General features: G+C 44.1%; 1 protein-coding gene across 1 annotated transcript in view; it reads left to right on the forward strand.

Annotated features, from left to right (window-relative positions):
* Window positions 1-13,132, forward strand: part of LOC139582906 (polypeptide N-acetylgalactosaminyltransferase 14-like) — a 123,134-nt gene that overhangs the window by 71,869 nt on the left and 38,133 nt on the right. Inside the window, exons 3-5 of the mRNA XM_071413351.1 lie at window positions 208-306; window positions 6,885-6,952; window positions 8,686-8,751. Of these exons, the coding sequence (XP_071269452.1) occupies window positions 208-306; window positions 6,885-6,952; window positions 8,686-8,751 (233 nt within the window). The remainder of the gene's footprint in view (window positions 1-207; window positions 307-6,884; window positions 6,953-8,685; window positions 8,752-13,132) is intronic.

A 13,132-nucleotide genomic window follows, 5' to 3' on the forward strand; every position in this document is an offset into this window, starting at 1 on the left:
CCCCCCCCCTCTCTCTCTCTCTGTCTCTGTATATCTCTCTCTCTCTTTCTCTCTCTCTCTTTGTATCTCTCTATCTCTCACTGTCTCTTTCTCTCTGTCTGTCTCTCTCTCTGTCTCTCTCTCTGTCTCTCTCTCTCTCTCTCTCTCTCTGTATCTCTCTCTCTCTCTCTCTGTCTCTCTGTCTCTGTCTCTCTCTCTCTCTCTCAGGTGCACCACGCTACATTATGACCCAGATCTGCCCTCCACCTCCATTGTCATCACCTTCCACAACGAGGCCCGCTCTACTCTGCTACGCACCATCAGGAGGTAAGAGACCCCTGAGCCTGCCCTGTTTACTGACTCTGGACTAGGTCACTGTCAGTTTGCTCTCAGACCTTTGCCTTACTCATATGGACTCCCCACTTAACCCTGACACCCAAGTGCCAAATCCCTCTATTGTCTTCCCAGCCTGACCCTTGACCTTTCCCATAGCTGCCTCACTTCTGCCTCACCTCCTCCTCACCTCTCCCTATCCCTGGGTGTCAGCAGCTTGCCTCAGCAGCTTGCCTCAGCAGCTTGCCTCAGCAGCTTGCCTCAGCACAATACAGCCCAGCGTCAGGCCTCCCCTGTCAACCTCTCCTGAAGCTGGTTCAGCTCTCTGTGTGATCGCTTAATGATCACGCAGAGAGTCCTGACCACCACTCCACTCAGGAGAAACTGTCCAGTTTATGTGTCTGCCCCAAACCATTTTCAAAGCTCTGCAGTTTCAACCAATTAAAAGACAATACCTCCCAGTAGGTTACAGCCTGCCCGTCCCTGTGGTTTTTGGACTGCTTCTCCGTTTGCAACTTTATCACAATTACACACTTCTCCTGCAAAGAAAAAAGGTTTGTAATTGCGCCTGTTGCTTCACTGCAGGCTCAGAGACTCAGGATATAATGGTGCCTAGCTTCAGGCTCCATCCCAAACAATATCAACAGAGAAGCAGCAAATAGCAGTTCACTTTTCTGATAATGAATTCATCTAGAAAACACACACGTCTCTCTCTCTGTCTCTCTCTCTCTGTGTGTTGCGATATTGTATTTAGAGGTAGGTGAAGGAGTCAAGCACAGGAGAGCAGAGATGTCCAAGTAGCGTCTTTTAATAGGCAAGTCCACAACAATAGGGTCAGGTACAATACCAAATAAACGCCCACGACAAAAGAGAACACAGTTACTCACGGAAGGAGGAAAAACAACGCTCCTTAAACTTATACACAATCGGTATATACGTGAAAATAACTGAGGCACAACCTCAATGAGCAACATGAAACAAATAATCCCGCACAAACCTAAGCAGGCAACAGGGGTAATTATACACACAGAAATGAAAGCAAATGAAACCAGGTGTGAAAGAACCAAAGACAAAACAAACGGAAAAGGAAAAATGGATCGGTGCTCGGCTAGTAGGCCGGCAACGCCGACCGCCGAGCACCGCCTGAACAGGGAGAGGAACCACCTTCAGTGGAAGTCGTGACACTGTCTCTCTCTCTCTCTCTCTATGTCTCTCTCTCTTTCTCTCTCTCTCTTTGTATCTCTCTCTCTCTCTCTCTTTGTATCTCTCTCTCTCTCTCTCTCTCTGTCTCTCTCTCTCTCTCTGTCTCTCTCAATTTTAAATTCAATTCAATTCAATTTGCTTTATTGGCATGACGTAACAATGTACATATTGCCAAAGCTTACTTTGGATATTTACAATATGAAAATAATAAGAATCAAAATTGTCAACAGGACAACAGCAACAACAATAACCAAGGGTCAAAATAACCATACATTGAACAATAACAATAAGCATACAGTAGAGGACATGTTCAGGTTGATTGGTCTGTCAGACACTGTCCCTCATCTTATGGCAGGCAGCAATGTAGCGCGCTGCCAACCCACAGCTCTCTGTGTCCTCCCCCAAAAGGACGGGTAGCCTACTCTCATCAGAGAGGTCTTTAAAACATTGAATATGGGTTTCAAATTTGGGTAAATGACACTCTCTAATTGTTTTATGTTTTTGACATTTTGTCAGGAAATGCAGCTCTGTCTCAGGTTCTGCTGTTGTGCAGTGGTTGCACAGCCTTTCCTCTACAGGGAGCCATGTTTTCCTGTGTCTACCCTTCTCAATGGCAAGGCTGTGCTCACTGAGCCTGTACTTTGTCAAGGTTTTTCTAAGGTTTTGATCAGTAACCATGGTCAAATATTTAGCCACGGTGTACTGTCGATTTAGGGCCAGAAAGCACTGCATTTTGCTTTGTGCTTGTGCTTGTTTTTCACAATAAGCAATATAGTTTTGTTTTGACTGTGTTGTAATTTGGTTTATTCTGATTGATTGGATGTTCTGGTCCTGAGGCTTCAGTGTGTTAGTAGAACAAGTTTGTGAACTCAGCCCCAGGACCAGCTGGATGAGGGGACTCTTTTCTTTGCTCAGCTCTTGGCATTGCAGGGCTTGGTAATGATATTTTAGATGTTTCCAAAACTGAATTGCTCTTTTTTGAGTTTTTATTATAAGTGGATATTGGCCTAATTCTGCCCTGCATGCATTGTTTGTAGTTTTCCTCTTGACATGTAGGAGAATCTTACAGAACTCTGCATGCAGGGTTTCAATGGGGTGTTTGCTCCATTTGATGAAATCTTGTTTTGCAAGTGGACACCACACCTCGCTGCCATAAAGTGCAATTGGTTCAATGTCACATTCAATTAGTTTTAGCCAAATTTGAATAGGTATTTCAATTTGAATTCGTTTTTTTAATGGCGTAGAATGCCCTGCGTGCTTTCTCTCTCAGTTCATTCACTGCCTCAGTAAGTTGTCCAGTTGAGCTTATTTTTAAACCTAAGTAATTGTAGTGAGTACAGTACTCTATATATTTTGTACCAATTGCGAACTTTGGTCTAAGTCCCTGAGATCTGGATCTTCTCTGGAAATTATTTAGTATTTTTAGGGTTTCTCTCTCTCTCTCTCTCTCTCTCTCTCTCTCTCTCTCTCTCTCTCTCTCTCTCTCTCTCTCTCTCTCTCTCTCTCTCTCTCTCTCTCTCTCTCTCTCTCTCTCTCTCTCTCTCTCTCTCTCTCTCTCTCTCTCTCTCTCTCTCTCTCTTTCTGCGTGTGTGCCTACCTCATTACATACTACTTTGTCCAGGGTAGTGTACTGTATACAGCACACTGAGCCACATAGCCCAGCAGTTAAATACCTCCTGAGGTGGCACAGTACCAGTACCTTCCCTGTGGCCCTCAGGGGTCTCAGCCTCAGTGGGTGGGGTTTAATTAACACAGTGCTCCATGTCTGTCGGCATGTTTGTGTAATCATGACGGCCTCTATTCTGCCTGCATGTAATTACACAGCCTCACTCAGCCCTCCACCACACGCTGCGGCCGCTGCCGCCGGTGATGTAGCTAATAAGAAAAACAACAACAACCCTCATCTCCTGAGATTTCTCTGCATTAATCAAGTTGTCTGGGGTTCATAGGCTGGTTAGACCCAGATAGACCCCCTGACGCACAGCCCACCAGAATCCTCAGCCAGTCTGTCTGTTAGTCCATCTCTCTCTCTCTCTCTCTCTCTCTCTCTCTCTCTCTCTCTCTCTCTCTCTCTCTCTCTCTCTCTCTCTCTCTCTCTCTCTCTCTCTCTCTCTCTCTCTCTCTCTCTCTCTTCTCTCTCTCTCTCTCTCTCTCTCTCTCTCTCTCTCTCTCTCTCTCTCTCTCTCTCTCTCTCTCTCTCTCTCTCTCTGACGCCAGAACCAAACATTGATACAGAGCGAAGTTGAAAAGCAGGCCGTGGGCCTCTCTCTTTGATTTGTGTTAGTGCTGACAGAGGCTATTATTACAGTCCAGCCCTCAGAACCCTCAGAGGTGGAGAGGGGGCAACAGGCTGGAAACCCTCTTAAGACCCTGCTCTCTCAGACAGTGCTGGGACCGATAGATCAGGAGAAGAGAGGGGAGGAGAATAATATGGAAGTGAGAAGAGGGGGGGGGGGTAAGGGAAGAGAGGTAGAGATAATGAATACACAGTGGAGATGAGAGTGGAAAGTAGAGGAAAATAAATGAGAGGAAAGGGGGGGAATTTGAAAGAGGAGGAATAGTGAAGTCAGGAGAGGTGAGGAGAGGTGAGGTGAGGAGGAGCAGGAAGGATAGGCCTGTGTTTTCATATCCACAGCAGGTAAAGCAAACTAAGAACAGGGAAACAGTCATTTACCCCATACTACACCGGGATGCTATATTCTACTGATGTTTGACGAGACGCTCTCTGTGCCAAACAGCCATAGAGGAGAAGTAGGTGGTCAAAGCATGTCTAAATGGGTAGTGAGTAGTGTGATTAATATAGAGCGAGCTGACGCCTTCAGTACACACTCATGACGATCAGCACTAAACAAATGGGAAAATACCCACTGGGGAAAAACTGGTTGAATCAACGTTGTTTCCATGTCATTTCCCCCTAAAACATTCTATGTGATGACGTCGAATCAATGTGGAAAATGTATTGGATTTGCAAAAAGTTATCAACGTAAAGGAATTATCTCTTTTCTTTTTTTTACCCAACTTTTAACCTAAATACAATGACATGGTGACATTTGTGGTAGATTTCACGTTGATTTTACAACTCAGCCAAATGTAAATCAAAACTAAATGTTGAAATGACATCTGTGCCCAGTGGGTAATGTAGACTGTATTATTTTCCAAATGTCACCTATTCCTGCATGTGCCACAATGGATTTTATTGATGCTGTGTTTACTCATAATGTCTTCCTCCTACTCAGGCATTTTGGAATGCATCAGGGGAAACAGAAATGAATTTGGCAGTCAAAGGGCTTCTCTCCTGTGTTTGGGTGGTGAGTGTGGACTCAAAGTGCTGAGCCACCCCATAAACACAGCAGGAATCAATATAACGACATTCTAAGACCGCAATGTACATTAAACACATTTCTACCGCTCTGCTAACCCAGTCCTTTTTATTGTGGGTAGTAATTCCACATGGTTTGTGTTAGCTTCATTTTGAAAGGAAATATTACCTAACCTGGCTTTGGAATGATGCCAATTAATCCGTTTTTGTATTGAAAATGGTTAATTGCCTAATATTTGTAGGTTTCTAGCTGTCTTTCCCCAAAAAAGTTTCACAAATATGTCTGTCAATCTTTCATTTAGCAGTCATCCGACAGTCCATAATAGATTTGACGTACAGTACTGTCTACATCCAGCGCAGACTAAATGTTTTCTCAGTGGGTTTGATGTTCTTGGAACAGTCAGTGTCGTAGTGAATGCCAAATTCTACAGTATCGGTCTGGACCCAGCTTTGGAACTCCCACATGAGACTCTCAACTCAATTGTGTTTTCTCAGAACTTCTCGCCACATTTACGACTGACTCACATGCTATATTAGGTATTTTACATGGTTTGAGAGAACTTTCACTTAAATGTTATTCATGCCCGATACATTACATTTTAGTCTTCATATGAAACCGACTGATTATCATAAAAAGAGGGGAAAATACAGTCTAGAATAAAGTCTACAGTAGACATTAGTGATGCTGCTGTTCTAGATATAGCCCACAGGGCTATAGTCATCCGCCTCCCCTGATTAGGCTGCATTTAGAATCTGAATCAGGGCTCTGTCTTACTGTAAAGCTTTTCCTGTTGCCACCAGGAACGGATTTCTGTCAGGGGCATTAATAAAGGCATGAGGATCAGGCGCCAGTGGAGGGTGGATGGAGCGGGATAGAGAGGGAGGGAAGAGGAGGGGGAGAGGTGGAGGGGAATGGAGTGATGAATGGGTCCAGCATGCACAGCGATAGAAGAACAGACCTACAAGCCTGACAGCCCTCCAATTATTCACCCAGACAGGAGAGGAGGAGAGAGAGAGAGAGAGAGGGAGAGAGAGGGAGAGAAAGAGAGAGAGAGAGAGAGAGAGAGAGAGAGAGAGAGAGAGAGAGAGAGAGAGAGAGAGAGAGAGAGAGAGAGAGAGAGAGAGAGAGAGAGAGAGAGAGAGAGAGAGAGAGAGAGAGCACACGGCAGAGGGAGAGGCCGGGTTTGGAAAGACAGTGAGAGAAAGAGAGAAAGGAAGGGAAAGAGAGAGATGCCCTCACACCATGCTACAAATCACACAGCAAATCCACCTTGAGTCCTGTGAGCATCACTGTGTTGTCCCCTTCCATAATTTCACCGCTATCACCGGAGCACGCCTGACCAGTAATGGGACAGGGATGGTTATGCTGATTGGCTGTCTGGGTAGACATGCTCTGCTCTCCACTGGTGTGTGTAATCTCTCCAGGAAGTTGGCCAGGCTGAGAGGAGAGGAGAGAGGTTTAGCTTTAGGTGGGCGGAGTGGTGTAGATCAGGGAATAGAGAGAGAGAGAGATAATTTGTGGGTGTGGTAGGTAGAGGGAATGAGTGCCTGCGAGGGAGGAGAAGAGGGTGGATGTGACTTGATTCAGACTGGGATAAAAGGTGAAGTCATTTGAGGGAGGTGTTGCAGCTCTCTCTCCATCTCTTCTTGCTCCATGACCTGCTGTTCAGCCATGTGCCCCAGGAGAGGAGAGATAATGTTAGAGGGGGATTCCAGTCTGGTTCTTATAAAGTGAGAGTTTAATATGAAAGGATGGTGTTAGGAGGAAAAAGAGCTACAGCCAGAAAGAGTGGTCCTGTATTTTCCCATACACTTAATAGAAAACCATCCAAATTGAATTTTGGGGGCTGACGTTATGAATTTTTAATTTTTTAATCTTCAGAACTAATGAAATAGTGTTGGTTTATTAAAGCCGAAATGCCATTCTCAATTTTTCCCATAATGTGGGGGAAAAGTAGATTACAGTACTTGCAGCTCTGTAACGATTGTCGTCTTTAAGAAATGCAATAGTTTCTACTAACTCTACTGTTTCTCCCCTTTCCTTTTGCAGTGTGCTGAACCGGACGCCAGTCCACCTGATTCACGAGATCATCCTGGTAGATGACTACAGTGAGGATGGTGAGTAGAGGAGAGTAGATCATCCTGGTAGATGACTACAGTGAGGATGGTGAGTAGAGGAGAGTAGATCATCCTGGTAGATGACTACAGTGAGTTATGGTGAGTAGAGGAGAGTAGATCATCCTGGTAGATGACTACAGTGAGTATGGTGAGTAGAGGAGAGTAGATCATCCTGGTAGATGACTACAGTGAGTTATGGTGAGTAGAGGAGAGTAGATCATCCTGGTAGATGACTACAGTGAGGATGGTGAGTAGAGGAGAGTAGATCATCCTGGTAGATGACTACAGTGAGTTATGGTGAGTAGAGGAGAGTAGATCATCCTGGTAGATGACTACAGTGAGTTATGGTGAGTAGAGTAGATCATCCTGGTGCTGTAGATGACTACAGTGAGTTATGGTGAGTAGAGTAGATCATCCTGGTGCTGTAGATGATACCAGTGAGTTATGGTGAGTAGAGTAGATCATCCTGGTACTGTAGATGACTACAGTGAGTTATGGTGAGTATAGTAGATCATCCTGGTACTGTAGATGACTACAGTGAGTTATGGTGAGTAGAGTAGATCATCCTGATACTGTAGATGACTACAGTGAGTTATGGTGAGTAGAGTAGATCATACTGGTACTGTAGATGACTACAGTGAGGATGGTGAGTAGAGTAGATCATCCTGATGCTGTAAATGATACCAGTGAGTTATTGTGAGTAGAGTAGATCATCCTGATACTGTAGATGACTACAGTGAGTTATGGTGAGTAGAGTAGATCATCCTGATACTGTAGATGACTACAGTGAGTTATGGTGAGTAGAGTAGATCATCCTGATACTGTAGATGACTACAGTGAGTTATGGTGAGTAGAGTAGATCATCCTGATACTGTAGATGACTACAGTGAGGATGGTGAGTAGAGTAGATCATCCTGATACTGTAGATGACTACAGTGAGTTATGGTGAGTAGAGTAGATCATCCTGATACTGTAGATGACTACAGTGAGTTATGGTGAGTAGAGTAGATCATCCTGATACTGTAGATGACTACAGTGAGGATGGTGAGTAGAGTAGATCATCCTGATACTGTAGATGACTACAGTGAGTAGAGTAGATCATCCTGATACTGTAGATGACTACAGTGAGTTATGGTGAGTAGAGTAGATCATCCTGATACTGTAGATGACTACAGTGAGGATGGTGAGTAGAGTAGATCATCCTGATACTGTAGATGACTACAGTGAGTTATGGTGAGTAGAGTAGATCATCCTGATACTGTAGATGACTACAGTGAGGATGGTGAGTAGAGTAGATCATCCTGGTACTGTAGATGACTACAGTGAGGATGGTGAGTAGAGTAGATCATCCTGATACTGTAGATGACTACAGTGAGGATGGTGAGTAGAGTAGATCATCCTGATACTGTAGATGACTACAGTGAGTAGAGTAGATCATCCTGGTACTGTAGATGACTACAGTGAGGATGGTGAGTAGAGTAGAGGAGAAGCTGTGAGCAGAGCTAGAGATAGACATGATTCCAGCAGGAGGCAGTGTGGAAATGGATTGGAGATGGATGAGACGAGCTCTCCCATTCTGGGTCATCTGCCGGAAAAAAAATGATCAGTGATTGAAAAGATTTCCCCTGTCTCTGTCAATGTGTTTATTACAATTCAAGTCCAGTACCATGCAATGTGTGGGTGACACTGTTGATGACATTGCATCTAACCCTGAATCAAATGCTCTCTTTCAGCAAATGACTGCCTTCTACTCACCAAGTTGCCCAAAGTAAAGTGTCTTCGGAATGACAGGAGAGAAGGTAACGTAGTTCATTTGTGTGCGTGCTTGCATGTGTGTGTGTGTTGAGAGTATTTTATCCGTGGAGTACACAATTGTGTCCTCAACTTGAACACATACCATTGAGCCCACCACCAGTTGTCTTCTGAGAGGGAAGAGCAGCATTAGAGCCGAATGTTGTTATGAGGCGATAACAGTAGACCAGGAGGATGGTTCCTCTGATTGGAGCACCAGTAGCCTGCCTGTGGTAGATGATTTCAGAGCACAGGGAAAAGCACCAGCTGTGAGCAGTGGTGTAGTGGTGCAGTGGTGTAGTGGTGTAGTGGTGCAGTGGTGTAGTGGTGCAGTGGTGCAGTGGTGTAGTGGTGCAGTGGTGCAGTGGTGTAGTGGTGCAGTGGTGTAGTGGTGCCTGGAGAAATGCATATACCCTAACTTGGCTAAATCATTCTCAAACGGCCCGCCTGGTGAACAAAACCCACTGGGCACACCCTGGTAGAATCAACATTGTTTAAACGTCATTTCAATGAAGTTACATTGAACCAGTGTGGACTAGATGTTGATTTGACATCTGTGCCCAGTGGGAAGATGCCTCTGTGTGAAACCTTTAATGTTTTAAATAGAAAACTGGAACAAATTGGGTGTTCTAAGTCCACAACAATGCTGAAACCACATCAGGAGATGTATTTTTGAGAGGGTGTAGTTGCTCTTTAATTCAATTGGGCACCTAGCAAGAGACATTTGATTTCTATACTGTAGTCTACAATGTAGGTCTACTGTAATGAACACACTGGGAGACAGAGAGCTGGTTTAAAGCGCAGGGCGCAGCAGGTGTTTATTTAGTAAAGGACCACAGGAGGAGGCAGGTAGCTGGGTCCAGGGACAGGCAGAAGGTCATACACAGGGGGGCCAAAAAGGAAACAGTACAGGCAGGGAAAAGGCTAGTAACGTTATCCAGGAGATCAGGCAATAGGTTGATAACAGGAAATCTGATCTAAAGTACATGCAAGGAATAGGCAACAGGTGTCATTAGTGAGGCAGGCCAAAACTATCATACACAGGAGAATTCAATTATGGGAAACCCAGCACTCCAAATAGAAGTGTGTCACAAAACAAATAATACCTCACAATGATGGGGTGCAAAGAACTGAACTAAATAGTGTGTGATAATGACATACAGGTGTGTGAACAGGTGATCAGAATTCAGGTGATTGGGATCTGGAGAGTGAGCTGCGTTCAGGGGATCTATGTGTTTGAGAGTGTGAGCTGGAAAGTGGGTTGGAAAGTGAGCTGCGTTCAGGGGATCTATGTATTTGAGAGTGTGAGCTGGAAAGTGGGCTGGAAAGTGAGCTGTGTTCAGGGGATCTATGTGTTTGAGAGTGTGAGCTGGAAAGTGGGTTGGAAAGTGAGCTGCGTTCAGGGGATCTATGTGTTTGAGAGTGTGAGCTGGAAAGTGGGTTGGAAAGTGAGCTGTGTTCAGGGGATCTATGTGTTGAGAGTGTGAGCTGGAAAGTGGGCTGGAAAGTGAGCTGCGTTCAGGGGATCTATCAAATCAAATCAAAGTTTATTTGTCACGTGCGCTGAATACAACAGGTGTAGACCTTACAGTGAAATGCTTACTTACAGGCTCTAAAAGGTATTAGGTGAACAATAGGTAGGTAAAGAAATAAAACAACAGTAAAAAGACAGGCTATATACAGTAGCGAGGCTATAGAAGTAGCGAGGCTACATACAGACACCAGTTAGTCAGGCTGATTGAGGTAGTATGTACATGTAGATATGGTTAAAGTGACTATGCATATATGATGAACAGAGAGTAGCAGTAGTGTAAAAGAGGGGTTGGCGGGTGGTGGGTGGGACACAATGCAGATAGCCGGTTAGCCAATGTGCGGGAGCACTGGTTGGTCGGGCCAATTGAGGTAGTATGTACATGAATGTATAGTTAAAATTATTATGCATGTATGATTAACAAAGAGTAGCAGCAGTGTAAAAAGAGGGGTTGGGGGGGAAATTTGGTAGAACTGATTTAAGTTTCCCTGCATTAAAGTCTCCGGCCACTAGGAGCGCCGCCTCTGGCCGAGTGGTTTCCTGTTTGCTTATTTCCTTATACAGCTGACTGAGTGCGGTCTTAGTGCCAGCATCTGTCTGTGGTGGTAAATAAACAGCCACGAAAAGTATAGCTGAAAACTCTCTAGGCAAGTAGTGTGGCCTGCAATTTATCACAATATACTCTACTTCAGGCGAGCAAAATCTAGAGACTTTCTTAGATTTCGTGCCCCAGCTGTTGTTTACAAATATGCACAGTCCGCCCCCCTCCCTCGTGTTACCGGAGTGTGCTATTCTATCTTGCCGGTGCAGCGTGTATACCGCTAGCTGAATATCCCTGTCGTCATTCAGCCACGATTCCGTGAAACATAGGATATTACAGTTTTTGATGTCACGTTGGTAGGATATTCATGATCGTACCTCATCCAGTTTATTGTCCAATGATTGCACGTTGGCGAGTAATATTGACGGTAACGGGCAGCTTTCCCACTCGCCTTTTCCGGGTCCTGACCAGGCATCCGGCTCTTTGTCCTCTGTACCTGCGTCGCTTCCTCTTGCAAATAACGGGGATGTCGGCCCTGCTGTTTTTTTGTAGAATATCTTGTGCGTCTTGTTTTTTGAAGAAAAAATCTTTGTCTAATCTGAGGTGAGTGATCGCTGTCCTGATATCCAGAAGCTCTTTTTTGCTGTAAGATACGGTTGCAGAAACATTATGTACAAAATAAGTTACAAATGTGTATGAGAGTGTGAGTTGGAAGAAGACGTTACATCTACAGTGTACATGTGATGGCAGAGTATCCAAAACAAATGGATCCCGATTGATATAAATCATTATAATATAATTGTGCCAGGAGGCCTACTTTGCTGTCATAATTTAATTGGGAAGGTTTTTTTGTGAAACCCTATAGAAATGTCCAGTCAAACAGCGCATTATGACTGAACTGCACACAACAAAGTTCAACTAAGACTTCGGACCAAAGTTTTTCAATACCTGGTTTGCATACCCATTGCTGTCTTCGTTAGCATTTACTGGCAGATATCATAAGTTTAAAAACGTCTTTCCTAACTACTCTAGTACACCTTATGTCCACCAGATGCATCAAACTCTTCGCGTTTCAGCGGAAGTCATTAATTGTCAATGTAGCAGTCCGCAACTCTACGTTGGGGATGCCGCACTAGGTTGCAGTGCATTCTGTGTACCGCATGCTTTCAATATTTTCAGCTTGTGCGTTTGTTTACCGTGCAGTGGTACAAACGGAAGTACAGTCACAGACTTGAACTAGCTAGCGTTTAGCTACTGGAAAGCGAAGCACGTGTGTGAAGTACGGGAAATCTTGGCTAGATATATGGAAAAATAAATGCATCTGGTGGACATCTTGGGTGAAAGTTCGCTGAAACTGTCGTCATTCAGCCACGATTCCGTGAAACATAGGATATTACAGTTTTTAATGTCCCGTTGGTAGGGTACTTTGTGCATGATTTCTCTATTCTACTACATAGGCTAATTGATACGGTGGATACTTCCACTACATTACTTTGATACACATCTTTGGGGATTCAGAAGTGAGAATATGTTATACGGCATATACTGTACCTGCGTATAGCCCCCACTACACCGCTGGCTGTGAGACAAGAGAGTAGATTCAGGGAGGTGTTGACACGAGAGGTTTGGATATGAGTGTTATGTGGTGATGCTATACAAGTATTCTCACCCCTTCACTTTTTCCACATTTTGTTGTGTTACAGCCTGAATTTAAAATGGATTAAATGAAGATGTTTTTGTCACTGGCCTACACACAATAAGCCATAATGTGAAAGTGGAATTATGTTTTTCAAAAAAATTATAATTAATAAGCTGAATTGTCCTAAGTCAATAAGTATTCAACCCTTTTGTTATGGCAAGCCTAGATAAGTTCAGGAGTAAAAATGCACTTAACCAGTCACATAATAAGTAGCATGGACTCACTCTGTGTGCAATAATATTGTTTAACAGGGTTTTTGAATGACGACCTCGTCTCTTTACCCCACTCATACAATTATCTGTAAGGTCCCTCAGTCAAGCAGTGAATTTCAAACACAGATTCAACCACAAAGACCAGGGAGGTTTTCCAATGCCTCGCAAAAAGAAGGGCACCGATTGGTAAATTACTTTTTTTTAAGCAGACATTGAATATCCCTTTGAACATGGTGAAGTTATTAATCACACTTTTGATGGTGTATCAATACACCCAGTCACCACGAAGATACAGGCATCCTTCCTAACTCAGTTGCCGTAGAGGAACGAAACCACTCAGGGATTTCACCAAGAGGCCAATAGTGACTTTAAAACAGTTACAGAGTTTAATGGCTGTGAAAGAAGA

This window comes from Salvelinus alpinus, chromosome 8 (genome assembly GCF_045679555.1).
Source record: "Salvelinus alpinus chromosome 8, SLU_Salpinus.1, whole genome shotgun sequence".
NCBI lineage: Eukaryota > Metazoa > Chordata > Actinopteri > Salmoniformes > Salmonidae > Salvelinus > Salvelinus alpinus.